Genomic DNA, 27,766 nt, shown 5'->3' with positions numbered 1-27,766 from the left:
CAACCAACTCAGGTACCGTAACAGCTGCCCTAGCAACCACCCTTGATACCCTAGCAACTACATATCAACACCCTAGCAACCACCTGGGTACCTTAGCAACCACATAGCAACACCCTTGCAACCACCCTGGGTACCCTAGCAACCACCCCAAATACCCTAGCAACACCTTAGCAACCAACCCATGCTAGTAACATGCTAAAACATGTTAGTAACTTGCTAATACTGCTAGAATAGTGCTAGCAACTTGCTAATTCATGTTAAATCATGCTAACAACATGATAAAATATATTAACAAAAAGCTTTGACCCTTTTTGCTCTAAACTTCAAGCTTACTTATTTAAACTACTTCAAACTTTCTAGCTAGGCTTTTTCAAGCCAAATTAAAGATTGTCTACAAACTTTACTCATCTAGTTTTAAATTAATAATTAATTTTATTTCACATAACATTTATTTTATGCAACAAAAATGTTTTAAAACATGTTTTAACAAGTTTATAGCATGTTTAAGTAGTTATTTTAGCAGATAAATAGTTTAAAAGCTCTAGAGGAAATGGAGTCATAATGTTCGTCTCAGAAGAAGAAGAAGAATATGTTTAAGTACAATATCAGTGTATATTAGTAAAGAGCTCAAAGACTCTGAGTTTAATCTGAGTTTTAAATGGCAGTGTTTTCTTTGTTTTGTGTCCAGGATCCTCCTGCAGCAGGATTACGGTTTCCTCACAGACATCAACGTGTGGCATCCGTTCGTGACGATCGGCGTTTATTCCTCCACGCTGTCCGCTGCCATGAGTAACCTGATCGGAGCGTCCCGCATCCTCTACGCTCTGGCCCGCGACGACCTGTTCGGTGAGTGACCGCAGACGCTCATAAACTCTAATCTGTCAGTCACACAACACACACGATTATGTCAGATGTAAACTGTGCTGTTCTCGTTAATTATAATCTTATTGAATTTGCTTCACCCTCTAATGAGCCTCATCTGTATAAACATTTGTAACCTCTGATGTTTGTAAACAGCTCTGTGAAATATGGAGGAACTTACATATGAATCTAATAAAAAAAACAGAAGAAATTATAACATTTAATTTATGTGTAAATAATAAAATATACTCATTTTATTTTATTTATGACATTACAACACATTTAACCTCCAAACTCTTATTACCCTTATGCATAAAATAAAATAATTATAAATAGAAATATAAATTTTGCTTATAATAATAATAATAATAATAATAATATTAATAATATTAATAATATTAATACATTTAAAATAAATAAATTAATAACTTATATTCTTTAAACAATTATATTTTATTAGATTGTACTCTTGATTTTTATATTATTTCATTAATAAAATTATTAAAATATACTAAACTATGTGAATTATTAAAAAAAGGTAGGCATTTTGTATTGCATATATTCCAGTTATGCAAAAGAAAAAAAATAACAAATTCTTCTTTTATTATTATTATTATTATTATTATTATTATTACAATTATAAATAATAATTTAAATTAAATTATTAAAATATACTAAATTATATATGTAAATTATGAAATATAAATAAATAATTAAAAATATGTTTTATTCATGACATTTCGACACATTTAACCTCAACTCTTATTAACGTTATGCAAAAGAATTAAATAAAAAAATAAGATAAAGGTAAATGAATAAAATAAAATATAATTTCTGCTTACTATATTATTATTATTATTATTATTATTATTATCATCATTATTATTATTGACAATTAATACATTTATAAAAAAAAAATCAGTATTTTATTAGATTGTCTCCTGTTTGTTATATTATTATTATTATTATTAATAATAATAAAATAATACATAATTAATACAATTATTAAAATATACTAAATTATATGTAAATAATAAAATATATATTCTGCTTATTATTAATAATAAATAAAAAATAAATACATTTATAAACAATGTTTTTTAAACAGTGATAATTTTATTATATTGTGATCTTTATTTTTATTATTATTATTATTATTAAAACAATGAATAATAATTTAATTACTAAAATTATTAAATTAATTATGAATTATTAACTATATATATATATAAATTGAATTATATTATATGCCAATATGTTTGTTTTTTTTTCCTATAAAATACACTGGTAATGTTTAAGAAAAAATCCCTTTCATCTAGAAAAAATTTCACAGTGCAAATAAATAAATATGTAAACAATTCCCGTTACTGTCTGAAAGCATGTGGTTTAGTACTTTAGTTTGTTTGTGTGTGTGTTTCTCTGGTGTGATGGATGAATATGTGGATGTGCGAGTGATTGATTCTCCTGCTGCGGTGGGTTTGTTCACCTTCAGCTGTTGATCTGCTGATAGAGGTTGTCTGATGTGGAAATATGAGTTGCGATCATATGGGCTGAGTCTCGTGTCTCTCTGTCTCTCAGGACGCTTTCTGTCTCCAGCCAAACACACATCTGCCAGCGGGAACCCCTGGGTGTCTGTCCTGATCTCCTGGATCCTCGTGCAGGTGACGCTTCAAATGAGTTTATGAATAACACTGATTGTCAATCAGCTCACGTCTATGAATATAGTTGTTTTCCGTCTTTGCATGCTCAGTTTTATTTAGAAACATGCCCCTCCCATATTCATTATTGCCACACCCATATCTAGGATGCCCTGCCCATATTCAACATGCCCCTCCCACAGGGAGTGCCACATTTTAAATGTCCCCGCCCACATTCTGAATCTCTTTTGCTGCTTTTAATGGTTCTTTTGAAGGCAATTCTTTAATTAGTTTTAAACTGGGATCCAGGGCCCCTAAAAAGGCCCTGAGAAAGTCTGCGGAAAGGCTTAGAAAAATGTCCTGAAAAGTCAGTGGAAAATGGTAAAAAAAAAAGAAAGGAAAAAAAACCCTAATATATATAATGTAATTAAGATTAAAGTAAATAAATAAAAAAACATTTAAAAACATTTTTTTTTATTAGATTTGTACTCTTGATTGTTATATTATTATTATTATTATTATTATTATTATTGTTGTTGTTATTAAAGTAATAATTAATAATTATTAAAAAATACTAAATTATATGTAAATTATGATATATATATTCTGATTATTATTATTAGTAGTAGTAGTAGTAGTAATACATTGAAAATAAATACATTTATAAATAATGTTTTTTAAACAATGATAATTTTATTACATTGTGCTCTTTATTTTTTATTATTATTAAAACAATAGATAATAATTTAATTACTTCAAATATTAAATTAATTATGAATTATTAATATATATATATATATATATATTTATATTTAAATACATGTTATGCCAATATTTGTTTTTTCATCCATATTCATTTCAAATATTAAAAACTCTCTTTCAGTGTTGATGCTGTTAACAAAAAGCAACTAAAAACATTTTCATTAATTGAAATATGAAATCAAGCTAAAACTAAATCAAACAAATATTAGATAAACATTATATAAACTGAAATGTAACTTAATTACTGTAATGTACAGCAGGAGTTTTAATCTAGTTTCTAATAAGTTACTTTTATTTTATTAGTTTTATTGTACTATTAGTGTCATCTATTTACCCTAAAATTCGGGTTCGCAAATCATTTGATTCAATTGAATTGAATTCAGTAATAAATGATTTTATAAAGTCATCCTGAACTGAGGATGGTAGTATTTGAGGGTTTTTGGCTTCAATAGATTGAAGTTCCTGCTCTACATTACAGTGTGAAAACTGCCATATGCTTCTCATTTCTCCGTTAAATTAGCATATTCATAATCTCATTAGCATGTTCATACCCTGTTATTGCAAACTTTGTAATTTTCTCACACATTTCCTTTTCATCAAACAGAAACTCGTTCTACACCTTCCCATCTCTCTCTCTCTCTCTCTCTCTCTCTCTCTCTCTCTCTCTCTCTCTCTCTCTCTGTCACGGAGTCATTGGTCTCTGATTGGTTTAAAGGTTCTTTGACTCCCAGAATACTTTGTGATTATGAGGGAGCTGCTGCCATTAGACACGAAGAGCAAGATGACACGACCTGGAACAGAAAACACATTTGCACACACACACACACACACACACACACACACACACACACACACACACACTCGTGACCTGTGCTCATGCACTAATGCTTTGTCACACTGTCTGATCTGATCTGCACTATTAAACTTGCGATAACCTCCATTAGTGTTTCACACACACAGAAGAGATGTATTATAAGTATAAACTACAATTTTTTATATTATATTATTTTTTGTATTAAAAACATATATTTAAATTGTAATATTTTTAATATTTTTACAACTTATTTATTTCTACAACATCTTATATTTTATAATTATATACATATGTTTAATAAGTATAAACATTTTTTTAAATATTATATTATTTTTCGTATTAAAATATATATTTAACAATATTTTAGTATTTTTTATATTATTTTTACAAAATATTATGTATTTTATAATATATACAAATGTATTTTAAGTAAACAATTTGTAAAAAAAATTGTATCAAATGTCACGTTTAAAAATATTTTAGTATTTGTTTATATTATTTGTACAACTTATTTTTTACAAAATCTTATATTTTATAATTATATACATTATATACATATGAAATTTTTTGTTGAAAAATATTTATGAAAATATTTTAGTATTTTTTTGTTATTTTTACAACTTATTTTATTTTTTATAAAATCGTATATGTGACCCTGGACCACAAAACCAGTCTTAAGTCGCTGGGGTATATTTGTAGCACTAGCCAAAAATATATTGTATGGGTCAAAATTATTGATTTTTCTTTTATGCCAAAAATCATTAGGAAATTAAGTAAAGATCATGTTCCATGAAGATTTTTTGTAAAATTCCTACTATAAATATATCAAAATGTAATTTTTGATTAGTAATATGCATTGTTAAGAACTTAATTTGGAGAACTTTAAAGGTGATTTTCCCCGTATTTTGATTTATTTGCACCCTCAGATTCAAGATTTTCAAATAGATGTATCTCAGCCAAATATTGTCCTATCCTTACAAACCATATATCAATAGAAAGCTTATCTATTGAGCTTCATATGATGTATACATCTCAGTTTTGTAAAATTTAACCTTATGACTTTTTTTGTGGTCCAGGGTCACATATATATATATTTAATCGTTATATATGCATATGTATTATAAGTAAAAACATTTTTTAATATGACAGTGTTTTTTGTATTATAACTATTAACATTTTTACTTTTTTTATATTAAAAAATATAATTAAAAATATTGAAATTTTTTTTTAAATATTGTCGACTTAATTTATTTTTACAAAATCTTATATCATGTATAATTATATACATAGGCATTATAAGTATAATTTTTTTAAATATATTTTTCGTATTAAAAATGTAATATTTAAAAATATTTTAGTATTTTTTTATATAATTTTTTTTTATATATATTTATATATATAGTGGGTCTGGCGCTCATAAGTGTATGGTGACTCAGCAGATTAAAGCCGTGGAAGTTTTCCAGCCGCGTTCCCGACGTCCAAAAACACGCTTCCAGAAAGCCTTTTTCGGCAGAAATGCGTGCGTTTGCTGCGTCCGACCCTGACTTTGTATGAAAACTCCACCGCTGCCGCGTTCTGCCTCATAAACGCACAATTTATCCTCAACACTTAAAGCAGCCCTGCGTTATATACGAGGTCTTCAAAGAAGAGCACTCAATATGAGGCATAATGCTCAGCCAATATCTTAATAACACTCGCTCTAAATTATAGCCGCGCTCTCACACACACACAGAGGCTCGTTAGACACGGCATGTGTGTGCTTTAATGAGAGAGGAATAAAATATAGTGAAACAAAGGCTCTGTTCCAAAACCTAAACCCTCAAAAGAGCATCACCCGTGTCCTTCCAAGACATGGCCGTCCCACAATGCACTGCAGCATTCAATCAATACTGAAAGTACTGATGCATATAGATGAATCTAATAAATAATGGACTATTTTATGCAATATTCATGTGCAGTGTGTTTTTATGGTTGTTAGAGCTTAGAGACACAACAGTTGCTGCCAATAGTTTAAGTTTTAGTCATTTGCTTTTGTAATTTTTCTTTACCATATTGTTGTTGCATTAAATTTGAATGCGAAAATCTTACTTTAACTGCCTGTTATTTATATACCATTATATAAATATTTTAATGTATATTGAAAATGTATCATTAAATTATAAAACATTTAATATTTTAAAATATTTTAGTATTTATTATATAATTTTTACAACTTATTTTATTTTTACGAAATCTTATATATTTTATAATTATATATACATATGTACTATAAGTATGTTTTTATTTTGTTTAATATATTAGGTTTTTGTATTGCGAAATGTAATATTTTAGTATTTACAACTTGTTTTATTTTTACAAAAAATTATAAATTTTATAATTATATATACATATGTATTATAAGTATAATTCTTAATTTGTCTAATATATTATTTTTGAATTTAAAAAATGTAACATTTTAAATAATTTTTGTGTTTACAACTATTTTATTTTTACAGAATCTTATAGATTTTATAATTATATCTATGTATAAGTATAAACCATTGTTTTGTATTAATGTAATATTTAAAAATGTTTTAATTTTTTTTTATATTATTTTTACAACTTGGGTTACAAAATCTTATATAATTTATAATTATATGTACATATGCATTATACGTATAAAAAATGTTTTAAATAGTTTTGTATGAAATTAGTATACCGATAACCGATATTTTGAACCGATAAATACGGTATGCCTGGTGTAAAAATTAAAATGTCAAAAATATACAATTTATAGAATAACAGGGGCTCTGACAAAAACTTTCTTTACATGCTTTTAAATTATTTTATTGGCAAATCGGTTTTGGAAAATGATAACCATGAAAATGCTTAATACCGGCACCGATAATCGGTCAACCCTAATATATTTCTATATTTTATAATTTATATATAAAGATATATATTTATTTGAATTTTTTATATTTATTTTGATATTTATATTTTTAGTTTTCAATCTTATTTTAGTTTAAATTTACACACTAATGTAGTATTTATTAATATTTTTAATAAATAACGTTTTGAATGTATAATTGAAATGAATATTTATTTTAATGTATATTTTCTTTCAGTTTTCACTGTGATTTATAACTCAAGTCTGTCTATCTATAGATAGTTATAGATACAGATATATAGATTTAAAAAGTGTATATTATAAATATAATGCATTTTAATATTTAATTATTTTATCCTCAGTTCTCATTGTCATTTTAGCTTGTTTTACCTTATTTGTCTTTATTTGTCTGTTATCTATATACTACTATAGTATTTAATATTATTATATATTTAATTTATCTTTATTTGTTTTATTGTTTTTTTATTTTATTGGTTTTATTTTAATTTAATATAATTAAATTGAATTATTTAATGATTTAATTTACTAAATCTTCAAGTTTTTAAGATCTTTCATCTAATATTTAATTTAATTTAATTCAGTTTAATTTGATTTAAATTAAATATATTTAATTTCATTTAATTTAATTTAAATATATTGGTTTTAATTTTATTTTATTTTATAATTTTATTTACCAAGTCATCATGTCTGTCAGGTTTTTCATCTAATATTTAATTTGTTTTGATTGGTTTTAGTTTAATTCCTTCAAATGTAATTATTTCGTTTACCGAATACTGTTTTTAACAGTTGTTTAATTTAGTTTAGTGAAGTGTAGGTGAAAGTGACATTTCTTCTTCTTGTCTTTCTGTCCTCAGCTGGTGTTGTTCTCTGGGAAGCTGAACACTATCGCGAGTATCGTCACCATCTTCTTCCTGCTTGTGTACGCAGCTGTGGATCTGGCCTGTCTGGCGCTGGAGTGGGCGTCTGCACCGAACTTCAGGTATAATAATAAATATAGCTGCAAGCAGCGATTACGGGCCCAAGCCATCGAAGGGCTGTAGCGCAGTTCAGAGCAGAAAGAACAAAAACAGCAAATATTCTGAAACCAATCCTGGCATTGAAATCCTCAGATTCAACATGAGCCAAGGAATTCACAGACACCAACTATTTTCTGACAAACTGTGCGAAAGTTAAATGCAAAAATGGTAATTTTTCTTTGGCATAGATCCTCAGAGCATGGTTTTGTTCAAGCAGTTCAATTGATCAAAGTTTGGCCAAGATATAACCTCTGAACCAATTTTGGGTCAACCTTGTTAACTTTGCGACAGCATAACTTTTGAACAAAGATGAATAAAAAAAAATGTTCAGTAATTTCTGTGCAGCTCAGTCCAAAGATCATCTGAGCCAATTTTGGAAAGAATTGGATCGATTTCCTAGGAGGAGTAGCAAAAAAACAGAATACTGTACTTTTCAAAATGGCGCTATTGTAATGGGTGGAGTCTTAATGTAAGCTACCGATTGTGATCAGCAGGATGAGAGGAATCAGGTTTACTAAGTTTCTTTTTTCTAGAATTAACCATATGCACAGATTACTTCCTTGTTTTAGACAAACCAGCTCAGTCATTTCCGCTCAACTGTACTGTGCCGTAATAGAAGTGTACTTTGCTCATTTTCTCTATGGGATCCATTCATAATCGAAGAAATGTTTAGTTTGTCTAAGAGGACCAAACGTCCATGTATACCGTTTTAAGAATGACCCGAGTTTAAAAACAAACAAACAAGTAAATCGGCTCAAAATGCGTGGGTCATTGCTATGATTGACAGTAATAACCGGACAAAACATCTGACAAGCTGATGTAAAAAAAGAGCTGTGCATTAAATGATTCGGACTAAATCCAGAGTAACTAAACTACAGCAGTAACATGTTTGTGTTGGTTAAACATAGGCTATTTAATAGCTTTTACGGTTTAAGATAAAGCTTAAAAGATGTAGATATTAAATTATATAAAGTATTTCAAAGTCATATCGATTCATATTGAGTGCATTATTTAATTCTTATACCATTAATATTTACCTTATTTCATTTGTAGCGAACTATTTAGAAGTATTTAAATAATTCACCCTTATGGGCTGTTTGTGTCTGAGCTTATTTATTTATTCATTTATTTGAATGACTTTCTGGACTTGCTATACTGTATACTTCAGTGCGGTAAAAGTACTACAATTTATCATACTAGTAATTTTATAATAAATCGAAAAGCAAGACGTCTTGAAAAAACTAGGGAGTTGAAATGGCAGCTGCAGCCAATGATTGACCCTCTGCTGCCATCTTCTGGTTATATGAGTAATTTCATGTCATTTTGTTCTTAAAAAGACATTGTTTTCCATGAAAATATATTTTTTTATATATGAAAAGTGAATCTTTAAAGGGAATTTTATTCCACAGCTGTAGAGTTGAAAAATAATAACGGCTTTAAAATATTACAAGATTTTAAAAATGTGTTCATGACTATGAAGGCAAGTTATTGATTATCAAGAATACGATTAAGATGTCCTTGAAGAGAAGTATCGCTAGCTAGCTAATGTTAGCCTAAACACGTTATGATAGTGTTTAGCTGTCAGCTTTTAAATGTACAACTATGCAGCTACTCTCCGCTGCATTTAACCCTCAAAGACCGAGACAGCTGCCCACAGCAAAAAATAACTATTGTTTTTGAATCTTTAATAACTTTTGAACCGCTAATCTAATTTGAATGCTTTCAAAAAGTCTCTTTTCTTTTTCCGTAGTGAGCGTAATTACGTCATCACATTTCCTCAGCACTGATTCGTCAGATCAAACCAATGAATTTCGGTCCTCTGAGCCAAACAGGAACTATTGTTAATGCTTAGTCCCACCCCTGTGCCCAGATTGTTGCCCGGACTGTTATCTATTCAACCAAAAAACAAAGGTTTTGGTCTTTTGAACCAGCGATTAGCATATTTCTTTGCAAATCTGCAAACAAACGCATAGTGAAAGTTAGGTGCGTCTTGCGTGCATGAAAACAAACGCAAACACACTATATTTTTCTGTTGCACTCGGTATATTTCTCTCTCATTTTGTGTGTAATTCGGACTGTTTATATTTTTGTTGCACAAGACAATTTGTGCAATTGTTTTCACTACTTCCTACACTGTTCGTGTTTATTGTTCATACTCAGATTAAGAATATATTTATCTAAAAAAAGTAACTTTTTTTACTGTGTTTTTCTATTATATAATATGTTTCTTCCATGTCTTTACTCCTGAAATGTTTCTGGACGACTCTTTATTGTCAATAAACTAAATAGGCCTGTTTTTCACTAAAAAAGTGCCTATAATAATTTGGAAGTGTAAAACACCTAAATACAAATTTCTAAAGAAAACAAATCCAATCTTCAGGAGTTTTTGTTTGAGTACACAGTAAAAAACCTAATTGTTGCTATTGTTTTTCCTAAAGTTCTGGAAATTCACTCATTCTTAGAGAAAACCAAAGGAAAATTGTAATTTTAAATTAGCTAGACATAAAGTTCTTATGTTTATAATGATATGACAAATGCTGACTGCTAGAATAGGTCTGAAAAAAACAAAGAAATGTACAGGTGCCTCAGGTGCCCCAAAAATCTTCTAGGTCTTTAAGGGTTAAATGATATGTTGTTCAATAATATGAAACTGAATGTTCATGACGATATCATTATTTACGATGTTGCAATTCTTCTTCTTCTTAGTTTCTGATAAGAACGAGGCAGTGAAGTCTCAAGAATGCCCACCTATATATATATCACATATAAAATGAGCTTCAGCGGAAGTTTAGGAGCTGGATTATCATTATGCAGAAGTTCTAAGGAACACTCCGTGCATTTGGTAAATTAGGGGTTCAGGAGTTATTACCATTTTAATGTTGAATTTTTGAACTAGTGGTGGCGCTATAGAGTTGGTCCTAGAGACCCCAAAGTTGGTCAGATCACTATTCTTGGTCATCACTACAAGTGTGCCAGATTTCACCAATTTCCTATGTTCCCTTCATAGGGCTGCCATAGACTCCCATTGGACGAAAATAAGAAAACCTTTGGGCTTGGCTCCTAATAACAATGAATATAACAACATAAGCGTCCTGCATTCTGCATCTTAATCCATATTGATCATCTGCTGCCCTTTTGATTCGAGGCCAGAGGTCAAGGTGAAACACTCCTGCTGTTCTCCACAGCTGATTGGCCGAGAGTGTGCTGGAGGCGGGGCTTGTCTAAGTTGTTTGTTATTTGTTTGTTGTGTCTGCAGAGGCACGTTAGATTAAAAGCCATTTAGTGTTCACATCCCCAGAGACACGGCCGTGATTAGCATAGTTAATTTAGCCGAACCACTCCAGAGTTTATCGGCGACGTGGGAGAGCGCCGAGATTGAGTGTGTGTGTGTTTGGATGTGAGCAGGGAATTGTTCTGCCTGCAGTCACAGGAAATCAGGCAAAAGAGAGCCGTGTGTGTGTTTTCTTTTGTGTTTTTACTCTTGTGGCTTCGGTTTGGTTTATGTGTGTGTTTACTACTCAAAATTGTCCTCATAGGTTCCCTAAATCTGATCAAACTTTGCTTTGTTGACGTCCTCGAAGGTAAAAATGTTTCATAAATAAAGTAGTATTTTTAAGTTATCTTTTAGGAGTTGGGTTAGAGCTGACTTTTTATAAGATAAGTGTTGGTCACCATGAAAGTCATTTTATTTTTCCCAAATTCAGGTTTCTGTTTTGATTTTTCCGGATTGCGTTTTCATGGTTTGAATTAAATTGCATTAAAAAGCATGTTTAATTAATTGAAATCATAAAACCTATGCAATATAACAACTGATTATTTACAGGAATAACAAAATAAATTGAAATCATGAAACATATACACCTTTACAACGATTTACTAAAAGATAAACAAAAATGACATTTTAGGGCTGTATAAAATCAGCTTTTATTATTATTATTATTATTATTATTATTATTATTATTTATTTTTATTTATTTAATTATGGGTGTTTTTCCATTTAAATTTTAATTAAAAAATATTTAATGGTTAATCAAAAGGCTAATTCTAGTTAATTAATTAAATAATTAAAATAATGAAACGTATACACTTTTAAATCATTAAATTGATACACTTTTACAACAATTTACTAAAAGATGAACAAAAATGACATTTTAGGGCCGTATAAAATCAGCTTTTATTAGTATTATTACTATAAAACTAAAAATAATAATTATTTATTTTATTTATTTAATTATGGGTGTTTTTTTAATTAAAATTTTTTAATAAAAAAATATTTAATGGTTAAATTAAATTTTTAGTAATCAAAAGGCTAATTCTAGTTAATTAATTAAATAATTAAAATAATGAAACGTATACACTCTAAATCATTAAATTGATACACTTTTACAACAATTTATTAAATAATTTACATTTTCCTGCATTTTAGGGCCTTATAAAATCAGTTGTTTTTTTATTTAAATTTTTTTTTTCTCAAATTAGTTTTTTTTTAATCAAACACTTTAATTTACATTTTTTTTTGTTTAAAAATGTTAATTGTTAATGGTTAAATTAAATTTTAGTAATCAAAAAGCTAATTCTAATCAATTAAATAATTAATTGAATGATGAAACGTGTATATGTTTACAACAATTTATTAAAAGATTAACAAAGACTACATTTTAGGGCTGTATGAAGTCAGTTTTTTTATTATTATTATTTATTTATTTTCCTTTATTTATTTATTTATTTACTGAATTCAGTTTTTTATTGAATTTTTAAATCAAATTCTAATTTTAATATTTTTTAACAAAAAAAATCAAATTTGTCAAATTTTTCATCAAAAAATTCAATTTTTATTAGTTAAATTATGTTTTGAAGTTTAACTTTCAAATAAAAAAAATAGTAATAATGGTTAAATTAAATTTTAGTAATAAAAAGGCTAATTCTAATTAATTCATTCATTAAAATAATGAAACGTGTACACTTACAACAATTTATTAAAAGATTAACAAAGACAGCATTTTAGGGCCGTATAAAGTCAGTTGTTTTTTATTTTATTATTATTTATTTATTTTTCTTTTTTTTAACAAATTCTGTTTTTTTATGGTTTTTTTGCTATGGCAATTTATTTTATTTATTTATTTATTTATTTTATTTTTGGCAAAAAGCAACAGTTGACAAAGTTTTACATTAAATTTTAGTAATCAAAAACCATGTTTAAATAATTGAAATCATAAATCTACAAATGATTCCCATTTACAATTTTCTGGATTTTTTAATGCTTAAATTACATTTTAATGATCAAATATAATAATTGCTTAAAATATTAACAAAAATGACATTTTAAGGTCAAATGAAATCAATCCTAGTTTTTTTTTCCCAGTTTTTTCCAATTTTTTTGGACTCCATTCTAATACTTAAATTAAGTTTTGGTAATCAAAAAGCTGTTTAATTAATTTAATTGATCAAATAAAATTTAAAAATATATTTTTATGGCCTCATGAAAATCATAGGTCTTCATAAGCACAGCTACAGCTTCTCATCAAAGCTTGTTTATATGAGCTGCTTCTGTATGAATTAAACTGTGGGATATTATATGAATTCAGGAAAAGATGCATTTATGGATTCATTGCACAAATCTAAAGTATCAATGCAATACTGTGAGAAAATGAATCTCATGCACATCTGGTTTTGCGAATGTCTGGTTAGTCCGGTGCCAAACCTGCATCCGTGTCTGGATTTCATCTGTTCCCGGTTTGATGTGATTTAGACTTCCAGATCTGCTAAGAAAATCAGTTGTTTGATAACACAACGATCCTGACGTGTTTCTAGCCCGTGTTTAACACAAACATGTGGTGATATCTGAATACGGCGGTTTATTGTTGGAGGATAAAAGCTGATCTTTGGCTCCAGCGGTTTGGAGTCGGTCTGGATTTCAGACGATGTGGTTTGCGTTTTGGCTGCGTTCCTGTCTAAGTAGACGCAGAGGATTCTCAGTCCAAGAGATTCATGTGTCCAGAATTAATGAGATGAAACTTTGAGAAAGAAAACAAACTGACAGACGTTCATCAATCAAAATTAAGAGAGAAGAATAGAGAGGAGAAGAAAAGTGCTTCACATTTGTGAACTAGTTGTGCTTTTTCAGTCGATTCAAAGCTCAATGTAATCTTTGTCCAAGATTAGGATGAGTTTGTTTCTTCATCAGATTTGTAGAAATGTGTCACTCCATCACTGTCTCACCAATGGATCCTCTGAAGTGAATGGGTGCCGTCAGAATCAGAGTCCAAACCGCTGATAAAACCATCACAATAATCCACAAGTAAAACCACACCACTCCAGTCCATCAGTTAACATCTTGAGAAGACAAAAGCTGAAACAGATCCATCATTAAGATGTTTTTAACTAAAATACGAGTCCGTAATCCATAACTTAAATAGTACATAATTAAGCATTAATTTGAACTCTTCGTTTTGCTTAATTGTAATACTTAATTTTTATCTACTTCAACTGTTAAAATAAATATTGAATACATAATTATTCATTTTAACACCTATTTTACCACTTAATTTCTTGTGTGATTTTTTTAAATGAAATTTTAACACTTTATTTAATTACTTAATTAAATGTAAAAATTGCCTAACAAGTACATTTTAACACTTAAGTAAAAAAAAAAAAAGTAACGTTAAGACATTTTGTAACAAAAATACGAGTCCATAATTCATAACTTAAATACAAAAAAAAAAATTGTTAAATTGAATACTGAATACTTAAGCATTCATTTGAACACTTACGTAACGAGTACATTTTAACACTTAGGTAAGAAACATTTAAGTAACGTTAAGACGTTTTTTACTAAAAATATGAGTCCATAATTCATAATAACTTAAATAATAAATACTTAAGCATTCATTTTAAATCTTAATTTCATTTAATTTTAGTACTTAATAGTGGTGGACCGTTATCGGCGTTAACGTACTGCCGTTTTTGATGCTTTTTGGAAACAGGAGCCCCTGGTCTAATGCGCCACCTGGCTTGAGAAACCTGTTCTCAAAGTCTTCTGATTAGCCATTTTAATCTAGATTAATTCCAAGATTACAGTGAGATTAATCTAGATTAAAAAAATGAATCTATGCCCACCACTAGTACTTAATTTAATCTACTTCAACTGTTTAAATTTACATTTAATGCATAATTATTCATTTTAACACCTATATCACCATTTAATTTAATATACTTAAAATGAAGTATGAAATTTCACCACTTTCTTTTAAAATTGAATACTTAATATACTTTAAATCTAAAAATAAAGTGTTAAAATGAATGCTTAATATTTAAGGTGTGATTTTTTAAATTTAATTTTAATACTTAATTTTAATCCTTAATATACTTAAAGTTAAGTAATTATTTTAACACAATTCCACCACTTAATATGCTTAAAATTAATTGGAAAAATAAATACTTAATACTTCATGTGTGATTTTAAAATGAATACTGAATACTTAAGCAATCATTTTAACACTTGCGTAACAAGTACATATTAATGCTTAAGAAACATTTAAGTAAGTAACGTTACGATGTCCATAATTCTTAACTTAAATAATAAATACTTAAGCGTTAATTTTCACTCTTAATTTCACCTAATTTTAATACTTAATTTAATCTACTTCAACTGTTAAAAATAAAAAAAAACTACTTCAGCTACTTCATCTATAAATGAAGTGGTAAAATGAATGCTTAATATTTTTTATTTAATTTTAACACAATTATTACATTTTAATCCTTAATGTATTTAAAGTTAAGCAATTATTTTAACACGATTCCACCACTTAACATACTTAAAATTAAATGTAAAAATTAAGTGTTAAAATGAATACTAAATACTTAAGCATTTTAACACTTAGGTAATCAAGTTTTGACACTTAAGTAAGTAACATTCAAGTAATGTTAAGACGTTAACTAAAATACGAGTTCACAATCCATAACAATATTTCCTCCAGTGAAAAAGAGGTGTGGTCTGAATCAGGAGAGAAATCTGCACAGGATCAAGCACCCTTTACAAGCCAAAACAGGGTGGATTTTGATTTTGTAAGAGACAACAAAAGAAGACTTATAACTGGAGGAAACGTTATTATGGATTATGGACTTGTATTTTAGTTAAAACATCTTAATGATGGATTTGTTTCAGCTTTTGTCTTTTCAAGATGTTAACTGATGGAAAGGAGTGGTGAGAATTACTTGTGGATTATTGTGATGTTTTTATCAGCTGTTTGGGCTCTCATTCTGACGGCACCCATTCACTCCAGAGGATCCATTGGTGAGCAAGTGATGAAGAAACAAAGCACATTTTCAGCACCTTTACGTTCAACTTTCCCATTAAAGCACACAGCAAGCTCTGTTATAGGCAGCCTGATGGATGCGGTGCTTTCGCCTGGAAAAGTTAGTCAATTTAATGAGTTTCATGTGTGACACTGACGGTCTGTTATATTATACCTTCATGTCAGAAAACTAGTTGGTCCTCACGCTGTTAATTGGTTGATTGAAATGAGGAAGGCAATTAAACTGATTAATGGCCCCTTCAACTGATTCTACTGTCCTCTAATCAGATGCTGATTGAAACGCCAGCACCTCCGTGTGTGTGTGTGTGTGTGTGTGTCTTTGAGTGAGTGAGTGAGTGTGTGTGTGTGTGTGTGTGTCGCACGGTCATTTTGGCAGCGGGAAGTTTGCTTTTTGCTGACACGAGCAGGGTGACATCACTTGGATTTTGCAAGCGGCAGATGAGAGCAGAGAGCAGGCTTTTAACATAATTGCTGCTGCTGCTCCGAGCGCCGCTGGAGGAGAGGAGGAGGAGGAGGAAGAAAGATGGAAGTAAAAGAGAAGAAAGACACAAGCCGACTGAAACAGACCCCAGTGAAATGGCAGATAAATGAAAAGAAAAGAGGAAATGAAAGGGGGAGTGTGAAAGAGACTGAGGGGGAAATCTGGAATGAGATTCTGAATGTGGAAAACAGACGTGTGTGTGTGTGTGTGTGTGTGTGTGTGTGTGTGTGTGTGTGTGTGTGTGTGTGTGTGTGTGGGTGCGTGCGTGTGCGTGTGCGTGTGCGTGCGCGTGTGCGTGCGCGTGCGCGCGTGTGTGTGCGCGCGTGTGTGCGCGCGTGTGTGTGCGCGTGTGTGTGCGTGTGTGCGTGTGTGTGTGTGTGTGTGTGTGTGCAAGACTGTGTCCGGGTCATTTTTCAGGCCAAATTCAAAAGAAAGAAATGAGAAATTTGTTTTTTGCATAAAGAAGGTTAAGCCTTTTAGAGCAATTAAGTATTTCTGTATCGTGACATTATTTTCAGGACAATTAATAACATTCTACAATTTCTCATTGCTGTAAAGTATTTTAAATAAGATATAAAAATTACACTAAAATAGATGCTTTTGAACATAAAGATGCTTTCTTTTTAAAATGTTGTATTAAAATGTATATTTTTAAAGGCTGTTGCTATTAATTAATTTATACACATGTTAATTTCACCGCTTTCACCACGCCATTAAGCGTTAAAATAATTAATACTTAAGCATTAATTTTAACTCTTAATTTCACTTATTTTTAATACTTAATTTAATCTACTTTAACTTAAAATTCATATTTAATAAGGAAGTATTCATTTTAACACCTATTTCACCACTTAACTTAAGTAACTGTTAAAATTAAGTGTTTAAGTAGATTAAATTAAGTGATAAAAATAAGTGAAATTAAGAGTTAAAATTAATGCTTAAGTATTAATTATTTTAACGCTTAATTTTAAGTATATTAAATTATGTGGTGAAATTAACACGTGTAAAATTCATTTTACTACTTAATTTTAATTTTAGATTTGATTGTAGGAAATAAAGTATTAAATTTAAAATTAAGTGGTGAATCCAGTGGTGAAATTAAGTGTTAAAGTACATTAAATGAAGTACGGAAATATTAAGTATTAAATTTAAATGAAATAATTAATACTTAAGCATTCATTTTAACTCTTAATTTCACTTATTTTTAATACTTGATTTAATCTACTTTAACTGTTAAAATTAATATTTAATACGGAGGTATTCATTTTAACACCTTTTTCACCACTTAATTCTCTATTTAATTAAGGGTTAGAATTAAGTGTTAACAACACTTAAGTGTTAAAGTGAATACATAGACTTAAACATTCATTTTAACTCTTAAGTAGCACTGGATTTCACCACTTAATTGTAATATTAATTAAATTTAATACTTAATTTACTTTAAATTAAATGTAAAAAATTAAGTGGTGAAATGAATACTGAATACTTAAACAATAATTTTAACACTTAAGTAAGTAACATATAAATATGCAACATTAAACACTTAATTTCACCACTGGATTCAGTTTTAATTTTAAATTGAATACTTAATATTTCCTACAAGCAAATCTAAAATTAAAATGTTAATTTCACCACTTAATTTAATATACTAAAAATTAAGCGTTAAAATAATTAGTACTTAAGCATTAATTGTAACTCCTAATTTCACTTATTTTTAATACCTAATTTAATCTACTTTAACTGTTAAAATGAATACTTAATACAGAAGTATTCATTTTAACACCTATTTCGCCACTTGTTAAAATTAAGTGTTAACAATTGGTGTTAAAGTGAATGCATAGGGCTTAAGCATTAATTTTAACTCTTAAGTATTCATTTGACCAATGAATTCTACCACTTAAGTTTAATTAATCATTTATATACTTAAAATGAATGCTTATTATTTAAGGTGTGATTTTAAAATGTAATTTTGACACTTAATTTTAATACTTAATATACTTAACATTAAAAATTAGGTGTTAAAGTGAATACATAAGCATTAATTTTAACACTTAAGTAAGTATGTTTTAACACTAAAGTAAGTAACATTTAACACTTTTAACAAGTTTTAACGCTTAATTTCACCTCTGGATTTTACTACTTTTTTTTTTTTTTTTACTAATTTTAAATGTAATACTTAATATGCTTAAAATAAAATCTAAATTTTAAATTAAGTGGTAAAATGTATGCGTAATACTTAATGTTTGATTAAAATTAAATGTAAACATACTTAAGTATTTATTTTAACACTTAAGTATTAATTTTAATCTTAGGTATTAATCTTAATATACTTAAAATTAAATGTAAAAATTAACTGGTGAAATGAATACTGAATCCTTAAACAATAATTTTAGCACTTAAGTAAGTACATTCTAACACTTAAGTGACATTTAAGTATGTAACATTTAACAATTAAACACTTAATTTCACCACTGGATTTTACCATAATACATAATTACGTAAAATATTTAAAATCAAATGTAAACAATAAGTGTTAAAATATATACTGAATACTTAAACAATAATTTTAACACTAAAGTAAGTAACATTTAAGTATGTAACATTTAGCACTTAAGTAATTTCACCACTTAATTTTAAATGTAATACCTAATATACTTAAAATTAAATCTAAAATTAAGTAGTGAAATGAATGCCTAATACTTAATATGTGCTTTTATAAAATGTAATTTTAGCACTTAATTTTCATCCTTGGTTACTTCAAATTAAAAGTAAAAAATTAACTATTAAAATAAATACTTTGGTATTTTTTTAACACTTAAGTATTACTTTTCATCTTAAATTTTAATCTTAATATACTTAATATTAACTGCAAAAATTAAGGATTAGTAATGAATAATGAATACTTGAGCATTTATTTTAACACTTTAAGTAATTAATTTACCAAATGAAGTGTTCTTTTTTATTATTAAATACTTTCTCCTTTCTTATTTAATTTAATTTTTCCCCATCCAACTGTAAGTAAACCATTCATTGGTTGATTCCTGACGCAGTGACAGTGGCTCAACCAGTAGTGTGTGTTTGTGTGGCTCAGTAAGTGTTTGAAAACAGTCATTTTTATTCTGTTTGGACCTTCTAATAGTGCAGAAATTACATTTCAATGTTATGGTAATTAATTACAAAATGTACATCCAAATGCATTACAGTAATGAGAATTTGAGAGCAAATGTGTTTAATTGTCAAGAAAATATTAAAGAAAACCTAAAATAGTTTCATTTGATTTATATTGTTATTGATTTCTTGTGGTTTTGTGGTGAAATATAAGCAGGATCTGTTTTGGTAAGAATATCTCGTCTGTATGCTGTTGTTTGGATGCACAGCTTCATTTAGTGCTGACCTCCATAAGAGCCATTAAACACACACACACACACACACACACACACACACACACACACACACACACACACACACACACACACACACACACACACACACACTGACCTCCAGAAGAGAAAAATCCATTAAAGACAAAGTCGTAATTGCGGTTATAATGACTCTCTCACGAACACACTCAAACACACACACAAATACACTCATTGTTATTTACACACACACACACACACACACACACACACACACACACAGCTGAACTTTGACCCGTTTCCTCCTCGAGCGACATCTCTAAACGACTCGATCTGCTAATGAAGCTCAAACATGAAAGACAGAGACACAAAATGCTTTTAGAGACGCTGAGAGTTTCTGCTGTCTGTGTGTTTGACGCTGATGTAATTACACATCAAACACACACATTACATTACTTCACATTACACAGAATCTTTGATGTTTGTGTGTGTGTGTGTGTGTGTGTGTTTGTGTAAGTACTAGAAGCAGCTCTTTAATACTGTAACTAGATAATGACTTAAGAGCAACTGTTATGAATAATAGATTTTATAACTATAATAAAATATAATCAATATTAAAAGTAACAATTTATTTAGATTTTCTATCTATAAAATTTAGTTTTTATAGCAAAAAGTGTTAAATAATTTAAAAATAATAATATAATTGTAATAATAGTTTCAATTTAAAAAAAGTATTTTTATGTAGATTTTTGAATAATAAATTCAAAATTAAAATTAAGTGGTGAAATTAATGCTTAATACTTAATCTTTGCTTTTAAAATGTAATTTTAACATTTAATTTGAATCCTTAGTTACTTAAAATTAAATGTAAACAATTAACTGTTAAAATAAATACTTAAGTATTATTTTAATACTTAAGTATTACTTTTCATCTTAAGTTAAATTTTAATATACTTAACATTTCTAAAATTAAAAATTAAGTGGTGAAGTGAATGCTTAATACTTAATGTGTGCTTTTAAAAATGTAATTTTAACACTATTTTAATCCTTAGTTAAAATTAAATGTAAAAAATTTACTGTTAAAATTAATACTTAAGTATTTATTTTAATACTTAAGTATTCGTTTTCATCTTAAGTATTAATCTTATTATATTTAAAATTAAATCTAAAATTAAAATTAAGTGGTGAAATGAATGCTTAATACTTAATGTGTGCTTTTAAAAATGTATTTTAATCCAAAATAATGGCCTGACTTCACAGACAGAGTTTAGACTAAGCCAGGATTAGGCCATAGTTTAATTAGGACATTTAAGTAATTTTTAATATTAATTTTTTGTCACCACTGGATTTCAGCACTTAATTTTAAATACTTAATATACTTAAAAATAATGTGTGCTTTTAAATGTAAATTTTAACACTTTTAAAATGTACTTTTAAAATGTTTAAATGTAATTTTAACACTTAATACTTAGTTACTTAAAATTAAATTAACTGTTAAAATGAATACTTAAGTATTTATTTGAACACTTAAGTATTAATTTTCATCTTAGGTATTAATCTAAATATACTTAAAATTAATTCTAAAATTAAAATTAAGTGGCGAAATGAATGCTTAAAGCCTAATGTGTACTTTTAAAATTAATTTTAACACTTCATTTTAATCCTTACTTACTTAAAAGTATTAAAATAAGTATTCATTTTTATCTTAAGTATTAATCGTAATATACATAACACTTAAGTAATTTCACCACTGGATTTCACCACTTAATTTTAAATTGGATACTTAATATACTTAAAATTAAATCTAATATTAAAATTAAGTGGTAAAATGAATACTTAATGTGTGCTTTTAAAAATTTAATTTTAACGCTTAATTTTAATACTTAGTTACTTAAAATGAAATGAATACTTAAGTATTTATTTTAACACTTAGCTGTTAATCTTAATAAACCTAAAATTAAATGTAAAAATCAAGTATTAAAATGAACATTGAATACTGAAATACTTAAGTATTTATTTTAACACTTTAGTAAATCATTTACAGAATTGATTTTTTTTTTAAATGTTAAGTACTTCCTCCAGTGCATTTTATTTTATTCCCCATCCAACTGTAAGTAAGCCTTTCATTGGTTGATAATAATATAATTGTAATAATACTTTCAATTAAATAATAAAAGTAATATTTTTGTTTATATTTTTGAATAATAAATAAAGTAATAAATTAAAAAAAAATCTAATATATAAATTAAATACACAGAAATATTTAATCTGTAATATTCCTTTGGTGTGTGTGTGTGTGTGTGTGTGTATTTATTGACGGAAGGTGTGAATGTTTGTATTATTAGTGTGTGTGCTAGCTATTTATTACTGTAACTAGATAATGACTCAGGAGGAGCTGATAAAAATAGAAAGTGTTTTTTACATCAGTTTTTCTACTCGTTTTTCCTCTTTTCGTCCCTTTGTTTGCTTGAATTTCACTCCATTTGTGTGATGCGTTGTGAGAGATGTGAAGAGCTGCTCTCCAGAAGCCGTTTTTACATGCATTCATTGAGTAATTTCAGCTGCGTTGGACTATAATGGGCAAATTATACATCAATAATGGTTTGGTTCCGCTAATTAGTGCATTTCCCACATCTGTGACGCTCAGACTAACACACAGCAAAATGCTCTCTCATGTCTCTGTCTGATCATACAGTATGAGTGATGGTGCTATCAGAAAAACCTTCTAATGCGCTATGAGTCATTTTATATCACTATATATCATTGGTTTGTTTGTTTTTGATGATTTATATTTTAATAACCATGTATTAATGCCTGTTTTTTGATAATCCAGTGAATATTAATCATAATACAAATCATAATTATTTAAAAAAAATCTGAATATGATTTTATTATAATTAAAAATATTTTTTATTATTTACATGAAAAATAAAAATAAATAAAAATGAAAATAAAAATTCTAAAAATGATAGTTATTTATACTTATATATTTATTATTTATAAATTTAATTATAAAATATAAAACATTATACTTATTTATACTGAAATATTTATTAATTGAATTATTAAAAATCTAAAAAAAATATACTCATCCTTAAATATTATAAATTATTAGAAAATACAAAAAAAGATTATATTTAGTTATACTTAAATATTTAATATTTATACACTTAATTAAAATATGAAAAATATATTTAATGTTTATTAATATAAAAATATACTTATTTATACTTAAATATATTTAATATTTATACATTTAATTATGAAAAATTTAAAATACAGTTATTCATACTTAAATATTTTAATATTTATAAATGTAATTATGAAAAATATAAGGAAATTATACTTAAATATTTTAATTTATAAATTTAATTATAAAACACAAAATATACTTATACTTAAATATTTTAATATTTATAAATGTAATTATGAAAACATAAATACACTTATACTTAAATAATTATAAATTCAATTATAAAAATATAAAGAATTATTATTATACTTAAATATGTAATATTTATAGATTTAATGAAAAAAAAAAATTAAGCATGTTTTTTAATTTTCATTGAATTTATAAATATTAAATGAGTCTAATTTAATGTTTATAAATGTAATTATAAAAATAAATATTCTTATTTATACTTAAATATTTAATATTTATAAATTTAATTATAAAATTAAGTGGGGAAATGAAGGCTTAATACTTGATGTGTGCTTTTAAAAATGTAATTTTAAATTTTAATTCTTAGTTTCTCAAAATTAAATGTAAAAATCAAGTTGAATACTTAATTTTAACACTTAAGCACAGTAAGTACATTTAAGTATGTAACAATGAACAGTTAAGTCATTTCGTCATTAAATTTTAAATGTAATACCTAATATAAACATGCTAGCAATATGCTAATCGTGTTAGAAACATGCTAACAACTTGCTAATCATGTTAGAAACATGCTAGCAACATGCTAATCATGCTAGAAGAATGTTAGCCACTTAGTAATCATGTTAGAATTATGCTATCAACTTGCTAGCAACATGCTAATCATGTTAGAAACATGCTAACAACTTGTTAATCATGTTAGCAACATGTTAATCATGCTAGAAACATGATAGCAACTAGCTGATCAAGTTAGAAACATGTTAGCAACGTACTAATCATGCTAGAACCATGATATCAACTTGTTAATCATATTAGAATCAATGCTAACAACATGTTAGTAACTTGCTAATCATGTTAAAAATAATGCTAGAAACATGCTAGCAACAGGTTAATCATGTTAAAACATGTTAGTAACTTACTAATCATGTTAGAATCATGCTAGCAACTTGTTAATAATGCTAGAAAATGCTAGCAACTTACGAAGCGTGTTAACGAAGCATGCTAACAACATGTTAGCAACATGCTAATCATGCTAGAAAAATGGTAACAACTTGGTAATCATGTTAGAATCATGCTAGCAAATTGCTAATATTGCTAAAAACATTCTAGCAAAATGCCAATCATGCTAGAAACATGTTAGCAACTTACGAAGCATGTTAACGAAGCATGCTAACAACATGTTAGCAAAATGCTAATCATGCTAGAACCATGCTATCAACTTGCTAATCATGTTAGAAACTTGCTAGCAACTTGCTAATCATGCTATCAACTTAGTAATCATGTTAGAAACATGCTAGCAACTTGCTAATCATGCTATCAACTTGCTAACAACATGTTAATCATGTTAGAAACATGCTAGTAACATGCTAATGATGTTATCAACATGTTAGTAACTAACTTATGTTTGAATCATGCTAGCAACTTTCTAATCATGTTAAAACATGCTAGCCAAATGCCAATCATGCTAGAAACATGTTAGCAACTTGGTAATCATGCTAGAAAAATGCTAACAACTTGGTAATCATGTTAGAATCATGCTAGCAAATTACTAATATTGCTAGAAACATGCTAGCAAAATGCCAATCATGCTAGAAACATGTTAACAGCTTAGTAATCGTGTTAGAATCATGCTAGCAACTTATGAAACATGTTAGAAACATGCTAACAACATGTTAGTAACATGTTAATCATGCTAGAATAATGCTATCAACTTACTAATCATGCTAGAAAAATGCTAACAACTTGGTAATCATGTTAGAATCATGCTAGCAACTTGTTTGTCATGTTAGAAACATGCTAGCAACATGCCAATCATGTTAGAATCATGCTAGCAACTTGTTTATCATGTTAGAAACATGCTAGCAACATGCCAATCATGTTAGAATCATGCTAGCAACATGCTAATCATGTTAGAAACATGGTAGCAACTTGGTAATCATGTTAGAATCATGCTAGCAACTTGTTTGTCATGTTAGAAACGTGCTAGCAACATGCCAATCATGTTAGAAACATGGTAGCAACTTGGTAATCATGTTAGAATCATGCTAGCAACTTGTTTGTCATGTTAGAAACATGCTAGCAACAAGCCAATCATGTTAGAAACATGGTAGCAACTTGGTAATCATGTTAGAATCATGCTAGCAACTTGTTTGTCATGTTAGAAACATGCTAGCAACATGCCAATCATGTTAGAATCATGCTAGCAACATGCTAATCATGTTAGAAACATGGTAACAACTTGGTAATCATGTTAGAATCATGCTAGCAACTTGTTTGTCATGTTAGAAACATGCTAGCAACATGCCAATCATGTTAGAAACATGCTAGCAACATGCCAATCATGTTAGAAACATGGTAGCAACTTGGTAATCATGTTAGAATCATGCTAGCAACTTGTTTGTCATGTTAGAAACATGGTAGCAACATGCCAATCATGTTAGAAACATGGTAGCAACTTGGTAATCATGTTAGAATCATGCTAGCAACTTGTTTGTCATGTTAGAAACATGCTAGCAACAAGCCAATCATGTTAGAAACATGGTAGCAACTTGGTAATCATGTTAGAATCATGCTAGCAACTTGTTTGTCATGTTAGAAACATGCTAGCAACATGCCAATCATGTTAGAATCATGCTAGCAACATGCTAATCATGTTAGAAACATGGTAGCAACTTGGTAATCATGTTAGAATCATGCTAGCAACTTGTTTGTCATGTTAGAAACATGTTAGCAACATGCCAATCATGCTAGCAACATGCTAATCATGTTAGAAACATGGTAGCAACTTGGTAATCATGTTAGAATCATGCTATCAACTTGATAACAACATGTTAATCATGCTAGAAACATGCCAATCATGTTAGAATCATGCTAGCAACATGCTAATCATGTTAGAAACATGGTAGCAACTTGGTAATCATGTTAGAATCATGCTAGCAACTTGTTTGTCATGTTAGAAACATGCTAGCAACATGCCAATCATGTTAGAAACATGGTAGCAACTTGGTAATCATGTTAGAATCATGCTAGAAACTTGTTTGTCATGTTAGAAACATGCTAGCAACATGCCAATCATGCTAGCAACATGCTAATCATGTTAGAAACATGGTAGCAACTTGGTAATCATGTTAGAATCATGCTATCAACTTGATAACAACATGTTAATCATGCTAGCAACATGCCAATCATGTTAGAATCATGCTAGCAACATGCTAATCATGTTAGAAACATGGTAGCAACTTGGTAATCATGTTAGAATCATGCTAGCAACTTGTTTGTCATGTTAGAAACATGCTAGCAACATGCCAATCATGTTAGAAACATGGTAGCAACTTGGTAATCATGTTAGAATCATGCTAGCAACTTGTTTGTCATGTTAGAAACATGGTAGCAACATGCCAATCATGTTAGAAACATGGTAGCAACTTGGTAATCATGTTAGAATCATGCTAGCAACTTGTTTGTCATGTTAGAAACATGCTAGCAACAAGCCAATCATGTTAGAAACATGGTAGCAACTTGGTAATCATGTTAGAATCATGCTAGCAACTTGTTTGTCATGTTAGAAACATGCTAGCAACATGCCAATCATGTTAGAATCATGCTAGCAACATGCTAATCATGTTAGAAACATGGTAGCAACTTGGTAATCATGTTAGAATCATGCTAGCAACTTGTTTGTCATGTTAGAAACATGCTAGCAACATGCCAATCATGCTAGCAACATGCTAATCATGTTAGAAACATGGTAGCAACTTGGTAATCATGTTAGAATCATGCTATCAACTTGATAACAACATGTTAATCATGCTAGAAACATGCTAGCAACATGCTTATGATGTTATCAATGCTAGTAACTTATGTTAGAATCATGCTAGCAACTTGCTAATCATGTTAAGACATGCTAGAAAAATGCTAACAACTTGGTAATCATGTTAGAATCATGCTAGCAAATTACTAATTTTGCTAGAAACATCCTAGCAAATTGCTAATCATGTTATCAACATGTTAATCATGATGGAAACATGCTAGCAACATGTTAAACTTCAAACTATTTCAGAAACTATTTTCAAAACCCTCAAACTTAAAACTTTTCAAACTTTTTTTAAACTGTTTAAACTGTTTTTTAAAAACTTTTGAAAACCTGGACCAGCTTTCTCAAGCCGACTTCGAAGTTCGTCTTGAAATCTTTTTTTTATCTAGTTTTAAATGTAATACTTAATATGCTTATTAAATCTAAAATGAAACTTAAGTG

At 28.2% G+C, this 27,766-nt stretch overlaps 1 protein-coding gene across 1 annotated transcript in view; it reads left to right on the top strand.

Annotated features, from left to right (window-relative positions):
• Window positions 1–27,766, top strand: part of LOC141285224 (solute carrier family 12 member 9-like) — an 87,705-nt gene that overhangs the window by 49,531 nt on the left and 10,408 nt on the right. The window contains exons 9-11 of the mRNA XM_073818263.1: window positions 689–846; window positions 2,440–2,522; window positions 7,819–7,943. Of these exons, the coding sequence (XP_073674364.1) occupies window positions 689–846; window positions 2,440–2,522; window positions 7,819–7,943 (366 nt within the window). The remainder of the gene's footprint in view (window positions 1–688; window positions 847–2,439; window positions 2,523–7,818; window positions 7,944–27,766) is intronic.

This window comes from Garra rufa, chromosome 14 (assembly GCF_049309525.1).
Source record: "Garra rufa chromosome 14, GarRuf1.0, whole genome shotgun sequence".
In the NCBI taxonomy this organism is placed as follows: Eukaryota; Metazoa; Chordata; class Actinopteri; order Cypriniformes; family Cyprinidae; genus Garra; species Garra rufa.
The sequence above is the reverse complement of the archived record's forward strand: the minus strand, read 5'-3'. Positions and strand labels throughout refer to the sequence as shown.